Source organism: Thunnus thynnus, chromosome 8 (assembly GCF_963924715.1).
Source record: "Thunnus thynnus chromosome 8, fThuThy2.1, whole genome shotgun sequence".
In the NCBI taxonomy this organism is placed as follows: domain Eukaryota; kingdom Metazoa; phylum Chordata; class Actinopteri; order Scombriformes; family Scombridae; genus Thunnus; species Thunnus thynnus.
Genome location: NC_089524.1, coordinates 9883339 through 9895817, shown reverse-complemented (window position 1 = coordinate 9895817; position 12479 = coordinate 9883339). Strand labels below are relative to the sequence as shown.

The 12479-nt window shown below is 38.9% G+C and overlaps 2 protein-coding genes across 19 annotated transcripts in view; one reads left to right on the top strand and one right to left on the bottom strand.

Annotated features, from left to right (window-relative positions):
* dock7 (dedicator of cytokinesis 7) overlaps positions 1 to 12479 on the top strand; it is a 50852-nt gene that overhangs the window by 9790 nt on the left and 28583 nt on the right. For all 18 annotated transcript variants that reach the window (XM_067596410.1, XM_067596409.1, XM_067596406.1 and 15 more), the window contains exons 9-14: positions 219 to 368; positions 552 to 632; positions 962 to 1124; positions 1721 to 1863; positions 2024 to 2117; positions 2366 to 2528. In XM_067596410.1, coding sequence (XP_067452511.1) covers positions 219 to 368; positions 552 to 632; positions 962 to 1124; positions 1721 to 1863; positions 2024 to 2117; positions 2366 to 2528 — 794 coding nt within the window. The remainder of the gene's footprint in view (positions 1 to 218; positions 369 to 551; positions 633 to 961; positions 1125 to 1720; positions 1864 to 2023; positions 2118 to 2365; positions 2529 to 12479) is intronic.
* On the bottom strand, positions 3582 to 8424 carry angptl3 (angiopoietin-like 3). Its single transcript, XM_067596396.1, has 7 exons — positions 7740 to 8424; positions 7085 to 7195; positions 6769 to 6880; positions 6518 to 6631; positions 6118 to 6213; positions 5004 to 5270; positions 3582 to 4872 (listed from the first exon to the last, which is right to left on the bottom strand). The coding sequence occupies exons 1-7, from the start codon at positions 8268 to 8270 to the stop codon at positions 4688 to 4690; spliced, it is 1416 nt and encodes a 471-aa protein (XP_067452497.1). The 5' UTR covers positions 8271 to 8424; the 3' UTR covers positions 3582 to 4687.

The following is a 12479-nucleotide window of genomic DNA, read 5'->3' as shown; positions in this document are numbered from 1 at the left end:
CATTATTTCACAAGTGGGTCATTTGTCACTGAAGTGTTATCATGTTTGTCAGCCACTGTGAGCAATAGATCAGATCGCAGTAACACATCCATTCACTAAAGAATTACATTTGGATTATGATGGCTGCCATGTTACGGTCATAGTATTACTGTGCATTTTACATATATGTTATAATCATGTGATAATTACCTTTTTGTCTGTTTGCATGCGCCCCGCAGATATCAGAGAACTTTTTCTTCGACTTAAACTCAGAGCCGACCAAGGCGATGCTGCGTCCGCACATTCAGACAGCAGCCATCTCCACGCTGGCACGCTCTGCCATATTCTCCATCACCTACCCCTCCCAGGACGTCTTCCTGGTCATCAAGGTCAGACAATTATGATATTATTTCCTCTGTCTTGCTAAGTGCGGTTTTGCAAATAAAGCATTGGGTAATAATAATGTAAATAATATTAAAAAAATGATTTGAGAGTAGGTCTTTGTCCTGTGTGATCACTTCATTGCAGTGTGTGAGTGTGGTGACAGAAAGCTGTGTGTGTTCTGTTCCCAGTTGGAAAAGGTACTGCAGCAAGGTGATATTGGAGAATGTGCTGAACCCTACATGGTCTTCAAAGAGTCAGACGCTGCCAAGGTACGATACGATCAGTGTGAGCTTGAATGGCACATAAAATAGTATATAGAGTATCGTCTCATATATATTATTATAGTATTAAAACATTATGTTATAAGATAATAAGTATTGTCTTCATAGCCCACTTTGTTAGCCACATATTCAGTTATAAAACTCCATGCTCCTTGGAGTGCTACGCATTTCTTCACCAAAATTTTGCACAGTATATAATCAAATTTTTTTTTTTTTTCAATTGATAAATAAATAAACTAATTTAATTATCATTTGTAAGTTGTTTTTTCTGTTTTAAAAGTCACAGATATTGTAGTTAACATATGTTTTTGTCATAGAACAAAGAGAAGCTGGAGAAGCTCCGCAGCCAGTCAGAGCAGTTCTGCCAACGGCTGGGCCGCTACCGCATGCCCTTCGCTTGGACCGCCATCCACCTAATGAACATCGTCAACAGTGCTGGCAGTCTTGAGAGAGATACAGAGCTGGAGATGAGCCTCTCAGGTCTGACATTTCCCTTTAACACAACTCTTTGGATTATAACTGTTAATATGCAGCATGTATCTCAGTGTAAGGTCATTAAGAGTCACTGTTTGGAGGCACATAGTCCTTCCCTTTTTTGGTTTTGTGGTTCTACCCACTCACAGTCTCAATGTCACATCTAAGTTATCAGGGGACAGAGACTGTAACTGTCTGACAGTCACGCAGAAGGCTCATGGGCACGTTGGTACATTATCACATTTTAAAGTCTTTATCTAGAAACAACTTTCCAACAACAAATAGTAAGTAAAGCAAATTCAAACAGATAGCAAAACATTCAAACAAAGAATCCAGTCATGTTGATTCCACGTGTGTTATTTTGAGTTTAACCTTTGGTGTTTGTCCAACCTTTGACCTCACAAGGGGTCTTTGATGCTGACTGTGGTGACTGCCTTTTCGTTGCTAGGCAGATCAGAGAGATGTATATTTTCTGTCAGATAGGACAGATATCTGGCATTCATCTCGAGCTTATTGTTGCTTCCCCCAATAAAAAAGCTTTCAAAAAGCAGAGGTGAAAACAAAGGTAAATCTTAAATGCTGAATTCGCTGCCTGTCTGCAGAGAGAAAAGGCTCATGGTCAGAGCGGAGGAACTCAAGCATCATGGGAAGGCGTTCCCTGGAGAGAACCACCAGTGGAGATGAGTCATGTAGTCTTACAGGTTTCAGACCTGCCACACTTACCATCACCAACTTCTTCAAACAGGTCTGCTATACTACATGCACAAATTTTTTTTTATTCACATCCGAGAAAGCATGCTCACAGACAGAGAGGAATATCGATAAACACATAGTTTACTGTATTGTGTTCTGCTTTGTCTCTTAAAATTTTCTTAAATGTTCAAAACATTGTTTTCGTATTTTAGGAGGGTGACAGGCTGAGTGATGAGGACTTGTATAAGTTCCTAGCAGATATGAGAAGACCTTCTTCAGTACTGAGGAGGCTCAGACCCATCACAGGTACAAACATCAATTGAGTGTTCTTAGAGAGAGTTAAGAAAAGACCTGAACTATTCCTTTTATTTCTTTACCTTGTTGGTAGTTATTTACCCAATGCTCATCGCTATTTGCCATTTTTTCTGCTTGAAATTTGAAGAAGTTAGCTGATGGTGTTTGGAATTTATTACGCCCTCCTCCTTCTTCATCCTCCTGTTGTGTTTGTCACACTCACTCCTCCCTCCTACTGTCCTTTGTGACTGTCACTACAGCCCAGTTGAAGTTGGACATTTCTCCAGCTCCAGAGAACCCCCACTATTGCTTGACACCTGACCTACTGCAGGTTAAACCTTACCCGGACAGTAGGGTACGCCCCACCAGGGAGATCTTGGAGTTCCCCGCCAGAGACGTCTATGTGCCAAACACCACATACAGGTACAGGAAAAAACACTTATTAGTATGGAAAATTGAACTTTTGTGTCTTATCTTTCATTTTAGTCTATCTAGTCTGAAGAGTATATTCATATGTCAGTGGAACGCTTTATCTCCGAATTACCTGTCAGTTAGTTACAAGCTGTTATTAAGTGTTAATTTTAAAGCAACTTTTAAATTGATCAATTAGAAATTTATTGAAATATAGCCTTGTTTACTTTTTAATTGTAATGATCTTATTGTAATTGCTTTTTAACTAATAATTAATTGTTAAGGTATCTTGGGACTACAGAGAGATATTGCTGCCAGTAGTAAAACCTTAATCAATGATTAAACACATCTTTTAACTCGTAAAATTAAGTAAACACTACCTCCAGCTTTGGACAGTGATGACTGACACTGTCTTTTGTTAATGTTCACCTGATGTCTGCCTGTGCACTGCTGATGTGTTCCATTTGCCCAAGAGCTATTTTTGACAAGGTCATATGGAGAGATGTTCTCATTACCACACTGCTGCTGACACAGCCTCGCTGCCACCGGCCTTGTTTGTCTGCAGATAACCAGTTGCATTCCTATTGCATATTAACTAATGCCAGACCTAATTGATCCTCCAGAGACCCGGCTGAACTGGGTGAAAGGAATTTGTAATTGTTAAATTATCATTCTGAGCTTGTTTTTTTTTGCTACCAAAAATAAGGTTGTCTGGGATCAATGGTCTTTTTTTCACCGATTTTCCTGGACACCTAACTGTTTGACATGCTTATCTATAACTCTTTTTCTCTTTAACGTCATTGTCAAATATATGAGATCAGCGAACTTGAGCAGTGAGGACATGCTTTTAAATTGTGAATGAAGATATAACAGTATTATTGACTGTTATAGTGTTCAGGTGTACCTAATTTCACATGTAATACTATTACAATCAAATACATTTCTTGTTTTTTTTTATCGAGCCACTTCATCTCCTCAATACAAAGTTACAAATATATATATTACCCACTATAAATCAGGTAGAGCATGTCCACTTTCACCTTTAAAAATGTTGACACATTAGAGTCATTTAGTCATGTCCGTTTTTATTTTGTTTTCATAAATATGAGTTATTAGAGCACCTAGCTATTTGTCAGGGTGAAATGTTAGTATGAAACACCTTTACAGTACAGTTAGTTATGTTGTGATAATGGACAGGAGTCAATATGACTCAATAACATAGGAATACACGGAAATTATGTTTTTCTAACAATACCAGCACAATTCATGTAATAGCATGAACATGGTTTAAATACTTAACAGAGTAAAAAAAAAACAAAGAACAGACAAAGTGAAAAACCTTATTAGTGCGCTGTCAAAGCTTTGCATCTCCAATCTTTCGTATTGAATTTGAAAGCTGACATGGTTTATATAGCCCCCAAACCCTTGATGAAGCAGTGTAAAATACAATGAAATCATGACATGCCCTTAATTGGAAATCCCCAGTCTGAGTACTTTTGAGGATGTTGGAGATGCAGTGTTTCTTTTGAACTATGACTTGCTATATATACGTTGCATGCTTTATGTGATAACCTGTTGGTATTTGTGCCATTAGCTCCTGGGAACATGCAAAACTGTTTCACATCACAAAGATAAAAGTCACATTTAAATACAATCAGTATAGAAGCTGTCAAATACATTTAAATTCACTGAAAAGATTAGCCAAGCAATTTCAGTTTTGGAATTGCATTGTAGTCTCTCTTCTACTGCATTACTGACATTTTGCAGCCAGCACTGAATCAGGTCGCTGATGTGGATCAATATGTCTGTTTTGCAAGTGATTGCAGACGTTGCATAATGACAATTCTACTGTCCTTGCTGGATCAGACCCAATAGGTTAACAGCCTGCATGGCACTGTTGCATCATTTCAACAGTTCAGCATTTTCTGACTTCAGACATGTTTGACTTATCTGTTGGTCAGCACTAGTCTCTGGCAAAATGGTGTTAGGAAGCAATCAGCTTAATATAGCAATGAAATCGGTGTCATATATATTGCCTGTGTTATGACCTTGATATCTCATTTTGCACTTTTCCATTTTATGTGGAGAAGTGCAAAATTGGCTAAGCACCAGATGTTAGTGTTCGTGAAAAATGCCAGTAGTGTTCTAAGAGAAGGTATGAGTTCTGAGGTTCAGTTGAAGCCTTCAGTAGTACGGGCTGGTCGAATGGTGATCTTGGTCATCTTGAGAGAATACAGGGGCCCATTGCCAGGCTTCCAGTAAATGCCCTTCCTTCTCACAGAGCGTCCCCTTGCCCTCAACCACAAATACCTTCCATTAAGGTTGGTCTCTCCACAGCCGCTGAACCACCAACCACCTGCCAAAGGGTCATGACAAGAGACATAAGTTGTAAAAAACAAAACTTGGTTTCCACAAAATGAGGTGAGGATGCAGGCCAATATGAGGCCGGTGTGCTGAACTCAGCTTGTGGCATTGGTCGCTCTTTACCTGTGTAATTGCGAGCGCAGTTTCGTTTGGTATCATCATTTCTGTCTTTTGTGAAGAAGCTCATGCCGGTGCTATTGGCCATGGCATCAGCCAGGTCACCGGAGAAGTTGCTGAGATGAAGGGTGTAATGGTTGGATGGACCTTCCAGAGAGAAACGGTACTCAGCCCAATGCTTCTCCTCCTTCCAGTCCTCCACATCAATACGCAGGATGTAAACTCCCTGTTGTGTAAGGCTGTGGATCTTCTTTAAGCCCAGCCAGAAGTCCTCTGCATAACACATCAATCATTTTTTAGCTTGTTAAATCTCCTAAAGATTTATTTTTTGTAACCACCAACAATAGCCACCGAAGTCTATTGGTGGCCTGTCTGTATGTAAACTCAAGAAGTTATGAATCGATTTGTATGAGACTCAATTTAAAGATTCATGTTCATGGCATAAATCAGGAAGAGCTTATTACGTTTCAGAAACAGATCTTATTTCTGGAATCTGCATATTTTTGGCACTTACATGGAGCTGGCAGAGGTATATTATCAGTATTTGCTATATTGAGTATCGTCCACAGAAGTTTAGAGTTCATGTAGTAACTTGTATGGTATAATTATTAGGTAGGTAGTAGTGAAGGAACGTTACACCAAAAAATTCATTGCTGCAGGAGCCATTACTTCGGAATGACTGCACCTATGAGAAGCTTTTAAAGCCTAGCGAGTGCTGGAGGGAAATGCTGCCAAAACTTGCTGTGTACAGGAAGATAATACAGGAAGTCATTTTGTCAGCCCAGGGCCAATATACAACAATGACTGTTTCCTGTGACCAGGCCAACAGGAAGTATTTCAAAAAGCTCCCTTCTCCCGAAAGTCTTAGCAGGTTAAGGTAGAAATCAATACAAATATTCCTATGCTCCAATTTTCAATTTTTTTCGAGATAAAAATGTATTTATATTTTTATTCATGTATTTTATGTATTTTATTTATGTATTCAGTACTGCAGCAGATTATTAACAAATGTGTATTTATTACGCGGAAGGAAAGCTGCCCTTTCTCAACTTGTCCGTGGTTTTGACAAATGCTCAAATTGCATCTTTGGAATTTAACATATAGTTTTTAATGTACTTACTCTCCAGATCTCCAAAGCCTTTTTCATAATTTTCCCATGTCTGGTCAAAGTCCACTGAACCATCAACCCTGCGTTGGATGACAGTTGAACCTCCATCTATAGAATGGATGGGAAGTATATTTCAATTGAAGGTGCTGTTGTACAAGTTATACACAACTCTACACAAGGATCAGGAAGCAGCCTCATCATAGATAATGTGAAAGGGATATCCACCCTATTGTCTGCCCCTTTGGGTACATTTTCCTGTGGCTATTTAGTTCGATAACCTTTTGGTTTTTTGTTCCTTCTTTGCTGAATGGAGACATGTACTTAAATGCCAAAGTTACATCTTATAAATGTCAACGCCTCTGAATACAAAAACATTTTGATGCCGTCACGAAAAGGCTGAAGGCTCACTCACCTGAACCCATTTCACAATAAACATTGAAAGGCTCAGATTGGTTTGGCTTGATAACATAAATTCCACTGTTGGCCTCTTCTCTGTCAAATAGCTCGCTGCAGTCCATGGGGATATCTAAAACACAGTGAAGAAAGTAAAAATGAATGCATCCAAATTTCCCAACAACATTTGCATTATTCTTTTATTTTAATATATTTCATTTTTAGTGTAACTTTTTAAATAAGCAATAACACACGATTGAATAATGTTACCATTTCTGTCCAGGCCAGTTGAGTTTCCTGTCAGATATTCAAACATATCTGTAGCTGTTGGGTCTGAATCCATTGGCTTATCGACTGTATCTTGAAAACTGTCATAGCTGAGCTGAAAGACAATGCAAATTAATTGTTATATTAAATTATTGTTAACTTGTAATATTAGTTAAATTATGTTGTCAACCCTAGAGAAAGCTGAGTCCCCTCCCTCCATACATTTCCTAAAGAAGAATTTTATATAAACTGTTTGACACAACATGGGAAAATCTTGTAGCTTATTTGACACTGGACTGAGCAGAGGACAGTCGTTTACCTTTTCCTCCAGGTTTTTAATCTTCATTTTCTGGTGGTCAAGCTGATCATGCTGCTCTTTAACAGCTTTCAGTAGATTTGTGATTGTTTTATCTTGAGTTTCAATCACCTCCTGAAATGCAAAGTTAAAACATTAATTATCACCTTTGTCTGTTATACCTTTTTATATGTATTTTAGTTCACATATGTTTTAGAGCAACTATTCAGTGATTAAAGTTGAACACATTAATAACTGCCAGTTGGGGCAGTTTTTAATGGGCAACACTAGAAATTCTATCATTAACAATAACAAGAAACAGAACACAAAAAGTAGCTTTCCTGCTGCAAGAATAAGTATGTATGTGTGTTTATTCTTATAGCCTGTATGTTTCATGTACTGTATTTTGACAACACCCAAGTGGAATTGGATAAAGTAGTTTAACAGATAGTTAGGACACATATCTCAATGATAATTATCGTGTTGTTATCCAAGGTAGTTCAAAGTTAATCAAGTGAGTTAATTTCCATCATTTACTGGATTTGAGGGAACCTTTTTGGTGCAGTAGTGATACGTCTGTTCACCATTCACTTCTTTTGATATCTTCCACAAACGCTTGCGTGCAAATGCTTGAATTAGAAATTCTGAGGAACCACATCAGCACTTGTTAGCTTCTTACCTTAAGTGCTGTGATTTCACTGAGCTGGTCAGCATGGACCAGGCTCTGCGACAGTCCCTTCAGCCTTTCCTCAAGGCTCCCCACCTTGCTCTGCAGCTGTGTACGCTCCTGCACGATGCTGTTGATCTTAGAGTTGATTTCCAGTGACAAGTTCTTGATCTCCTCATTGTTGGCTTTCAAGAAACTGGTTGTCTTCTTCAGCTCCTCCTCTTCCTCCTTGATCTCTGATGTGACCACCGAGAGCTGGTAGAAAGAACGGTCAAAAATGTTCAACTTTTGGAAGATGTCATTGATTTGGCCCTTGGTCTTGTGGACGAACTCCCGTAAACTCTGGCCTAGCTGAAGGAGGCCGTTTGCAAGTAGGCGAACATCATCCAGCATAGCAAAGCGAGACTTTGCCCCGGTTGGGTTTGGTGCTGTGGTGAAGGCCAGGGAGGGCAGAGTGGGGCTGTCATCTCCACCTGAAGTTTCCAGAGGGAGAACAGCAGTGGAACTGGTTAACAGCAGCAACAGACAAAACAGCTTCATCATGATTTCCTTGTCCAGTCCTGGATTATGGAATAGCAATAATTTTCTAACTAACAGTAGCTATTTCACAGCTCTTGCTTTCCTCTACTGCCTCTTGCTCTGTTTTTCTGCATACCACCTAGACTTTCTTGCTGTTAAAATGATGTGAGAGCAGCAGGCTGCCCTGTGTTATATACTACCCTCTCGGTAGAGGAGGGGGGGGGATTAGCTGATCATTAAACCCTACTATGTTTTAGCTCTGTACCCCACCTCCTCCCAAATCCCCTGGAGCCCTCCCTCTCCTGAACAAACAAATCACAGCAGTGAGCAAATGACATATACACTACATCCCCCTCCCTTCTCTTTACTACCCATTTAACCCCAATCCCCTCCCCATACCACACCCTACCCTGTTCTCCATCTGTGGTGCAGAGCTTTAGCTGATCAGCAGAAAGCCAACAATGGCCATCACAGGTTTTTGATGGATCGTCATTCTGATCAATCTCAAACCATATAACCCTGCACACACTTTGCTTTGATTGATAATGTTGTGTGTAATTAATGCTCTTGGGTTTGATTTAGCATCCTGCTGAATCAGCCTAGCACCAGGCTCTCTTTCTCCCTCTCCTTCTTCTCTCTTTGAGTGGGGAGGGAAGTGGGTCTGTCATCTGTGCCAGGGTTGAGCTCTTGGGCATGAATGATGTTGGAGAGTTTGGACAGTGTGTACTCATCATCTTGGTTTTATTGCTCAGCCTTGTCATTTTTTTTCAAGTTTGTCATGCCTTGTGCAATATTTTTAATGCCACCAGACTTGCAGCTTTAAAAGGATCATTCCCACACACCGAGTCCTGTCATAAAAAAACAATCTTTATGGGGAATTCTTAGTAAGTTGTTTCACGCAGACTTGCAATGTTGTTGAAATATGCCCACCTTCAGCCAGAGTGTGAGGAGGAACTAATCGGTGAAATGACTCAGTGTAGTATTTAATTAAAATATGAATGTATATACTTTTGACACTCCACACTACATAGTTTGCTATCTGTAAAGTAAAGTATGTATCTTGATGCATGGCCTGCTGTGTAGGAGGAAAAGGCCTTCCAGATAATTGCTGTGTTGTTCAGTCATTGTATTTATTGATTAATCAAGGCTTGATTTTTGTTGTTGGAACCTTTTATAGAGTTAATTGATTTTATTTATGCCGATTAGTTGACCAAATTTTGAATCATTTTTTTGATGGTACTGATGATATTTTTGAGCCAAAGATATTTGTTTGCTGCGTCACCAATCAAAAACAAGTATATTTTCCCATATTAGCTTATCAGTCACTCGCTATACTGGAAGAAAAGATTATTACATTATTATGAAAGCATTCACATTGTCACAAATACTAGAAAATGTTATGTTTGGCCCATACATTGCTGCTGGCTAGCTTTGGTTTAACATGGAAACACTGCACCTTATAATACCACACAATTAATGAGCTCTTTCTAGTTATTTGCGGTTGTAAGGATGAATTCCCTCAGTTCTCTTTAATGAAGACCTACTGTTTTTTCATACGATTAGAGCAGAGAGAATGAGCTCTATGGAAAATAAAAAAAATTTGAATGAGTAAAATGTGCCAGGAATTTGCCTGATCAGCATAAAGTTGGTAATAATATTCTGTATTCTTCGTTCCAACACAGTGGTTAGCACTGTTGCTTCACTGCAGGAGGTTTAAGGGTTTGAACCCAACTGAGCCCGCTGGGGTCTTTCTCTGTGGAGCTGGCATGTTCTGCCCATGTTTGTGGCCAAATTCACATTTGCAGTGGAACAAATGAAGAAATGACTAACATGACACTGAACTACATTCTAAGTTTGTTCTCTGGAAGTGTTAACCTCAGAATGGTAGTTCTGCATTCTAATTTAATTCAAAATTTTAAGTGTCCATACTGTTGTATCTGTAGCTATTTTGATAATTATTGTGCAAAATGTAAGTAATTCAAAAGATACTCTTAATGTACCTCTACTAGCCATTGTAACTCTATGCATTGATCACCTCCTATGTTGGCCTCTGGGTAAGAGGACTGTTCTGATAACATGTACTGTGTGTCAGTCCTTTGTCCCATGATTGGATAGTGTGCATACCCTTCTACAACTGGCCCCTTCTTTGTTAACCACAAGGTGAAAGAGTCATGTTCACATTTGTGTGCATTTAGTACCCTATATTGTAGCACCTAATTAGTTGAATCTGTCATTATTCAGGGTGGAAAAACGTCTTCATTTTTAACTAAATTCAAAGAAATTAACAGTAAAAATGTGCTCATCAATGAAAACTATAATATTCACTCTATGTCAAATTTTGGTAGAAGATGAAGGAGAAGTCTTGTTCTGCTAGAGTTGAGTTGTTGTCGTAATCAGCTAAATATTGAGCCATGACTTTGAAGATCTTTTAGATAACACTAAGTTATGCTTTCTGTACTCCAACACAATAAACTATTCCTGGCACTCCTCTCTCCAACTCTGTCATGGCTGAATATTTAGCTGGTTTCAACAACTCACCTCTAGTGAGATTGCAGAGTGAGACTTCTTGGGTGAGACTTGGTTAGACACAATAACAAACTGACTGGATTTAGACACAATAACAAACTGACCGGATCAAGAGAAAGGTAAAGAAAAATGTTTTATTTTTCTGTATGGTCCTTTCCATAATGTTGTTGGACACTTATCAATGAGCCTGTCAGTGGCAAAAACAAACTCTTTTAGTGGATGTACATCCCTCTAACATGACAACCTCATTATTACCTTTCCTTTTTTGCATGTTCTGAATTTCCATAGAATTACTTTGACACCTGGCCTGTTAGTGAGAAACTCAACCTCTGTGTTTAGAGTCGTTTAAACAATGACTTTGTCCTCTTATGTATCCTCTGGGCCCAAAATAGGGAAGATAATTGCCATGAGGGATTGTATTTGGAGAGCTGTAATATTCCGAGGGCCATGTATAGTTTGCCTTAACTGTCTTCATGTGTGTGTTATTAAGTTAAATCTGATGAGATGAACTGACCGATTAGTGATACTTCATTTGTGCTTCGATGGATATTCCAGCTTTGCTGCAGTAAAGCCATTTTGGGGTCTATTTTAGTTCAACAACCCACTTTAAAGCTGCTATTAAACTTGTGAGGACATGATAGTTTGAGGATAACAGAAGAGTAAGTAAAGAGTAAAATTCTAATTATCAGACCAGAGAGATTCCCACGCCTCCTTGTAAGATGTGATTCCAGCTGTGGTCTCTGTGGAGCCATCCCCCACTGACTCAACTACGTCATTGCGGTTTGTCAGCTGATCTCGGGTTACTTTGCACTTCCTATTCTGGGACACCCATCTTCCTGACATACAGCGGTAGTAACCAGCGTTTTTGAAAGTATGGTATCATTACTTTCATCGTAGCTGAGTGTGTTGACCACAATGACCAGGATTTAAATATCCAAACCACTTTAAGTATTTTATTAAAAGGTTTATTTCAAACAATAAAAGTCAATATTTTTAGCTGGGAGGCTAAATCATCCTAGGCCTACAGTACAATTTAACATGGGAGAAAGTTTTCTGTATATGTAATGTAATTTGAGTTTACGCAATGGTTGCTTTCTTTTGATGTCTCTATTTACGGCTCAACCTCTAGTCCTCTCAAGCCATAATGGTTTGTGCTACACCTTGCAAAGGGTTAAAATAGTTGGCACGGTCATGACAAAGGTCTTTTCTTTAATGTTACCTGTTTTGCATGAGAACAATCCCCAGTGAGTCAAACTCTGCCCTGTCCCCCTGTCTGCCCACCTCTTTTGAAACATTTTAGGTTGCACTTCCCATCTTTTTGACAGGCCAAGCCTTCCATATTTACCAATCAGAGTAGGGTTTAGTGTCCATGGTGGCCTTGCCCCCTTACATTTATTGGTTTTGGAATCTGATGTAACTATGCCAGGTAACTAGGTCAAGCACTTTTTTAAAATGTTTGGTTTGGATGTCAATAATGGCAGAAGAAGTTTCACACAGTGAAATGGGAGAAACTTGTTACTGTGCTTATACTGTACTTATTATTCATATGATAACTTAGTTACTATGTAATATTAACAGATGTATTATGGATGTTCAACTCACCTGCTTATTTGTAAAATAGTTATCCTTTTACCCTGCCATAAATTGTAATTAGGCTATATAATACAGTATAAAGTACTATACATAGTATGAATTACGGTATGCATT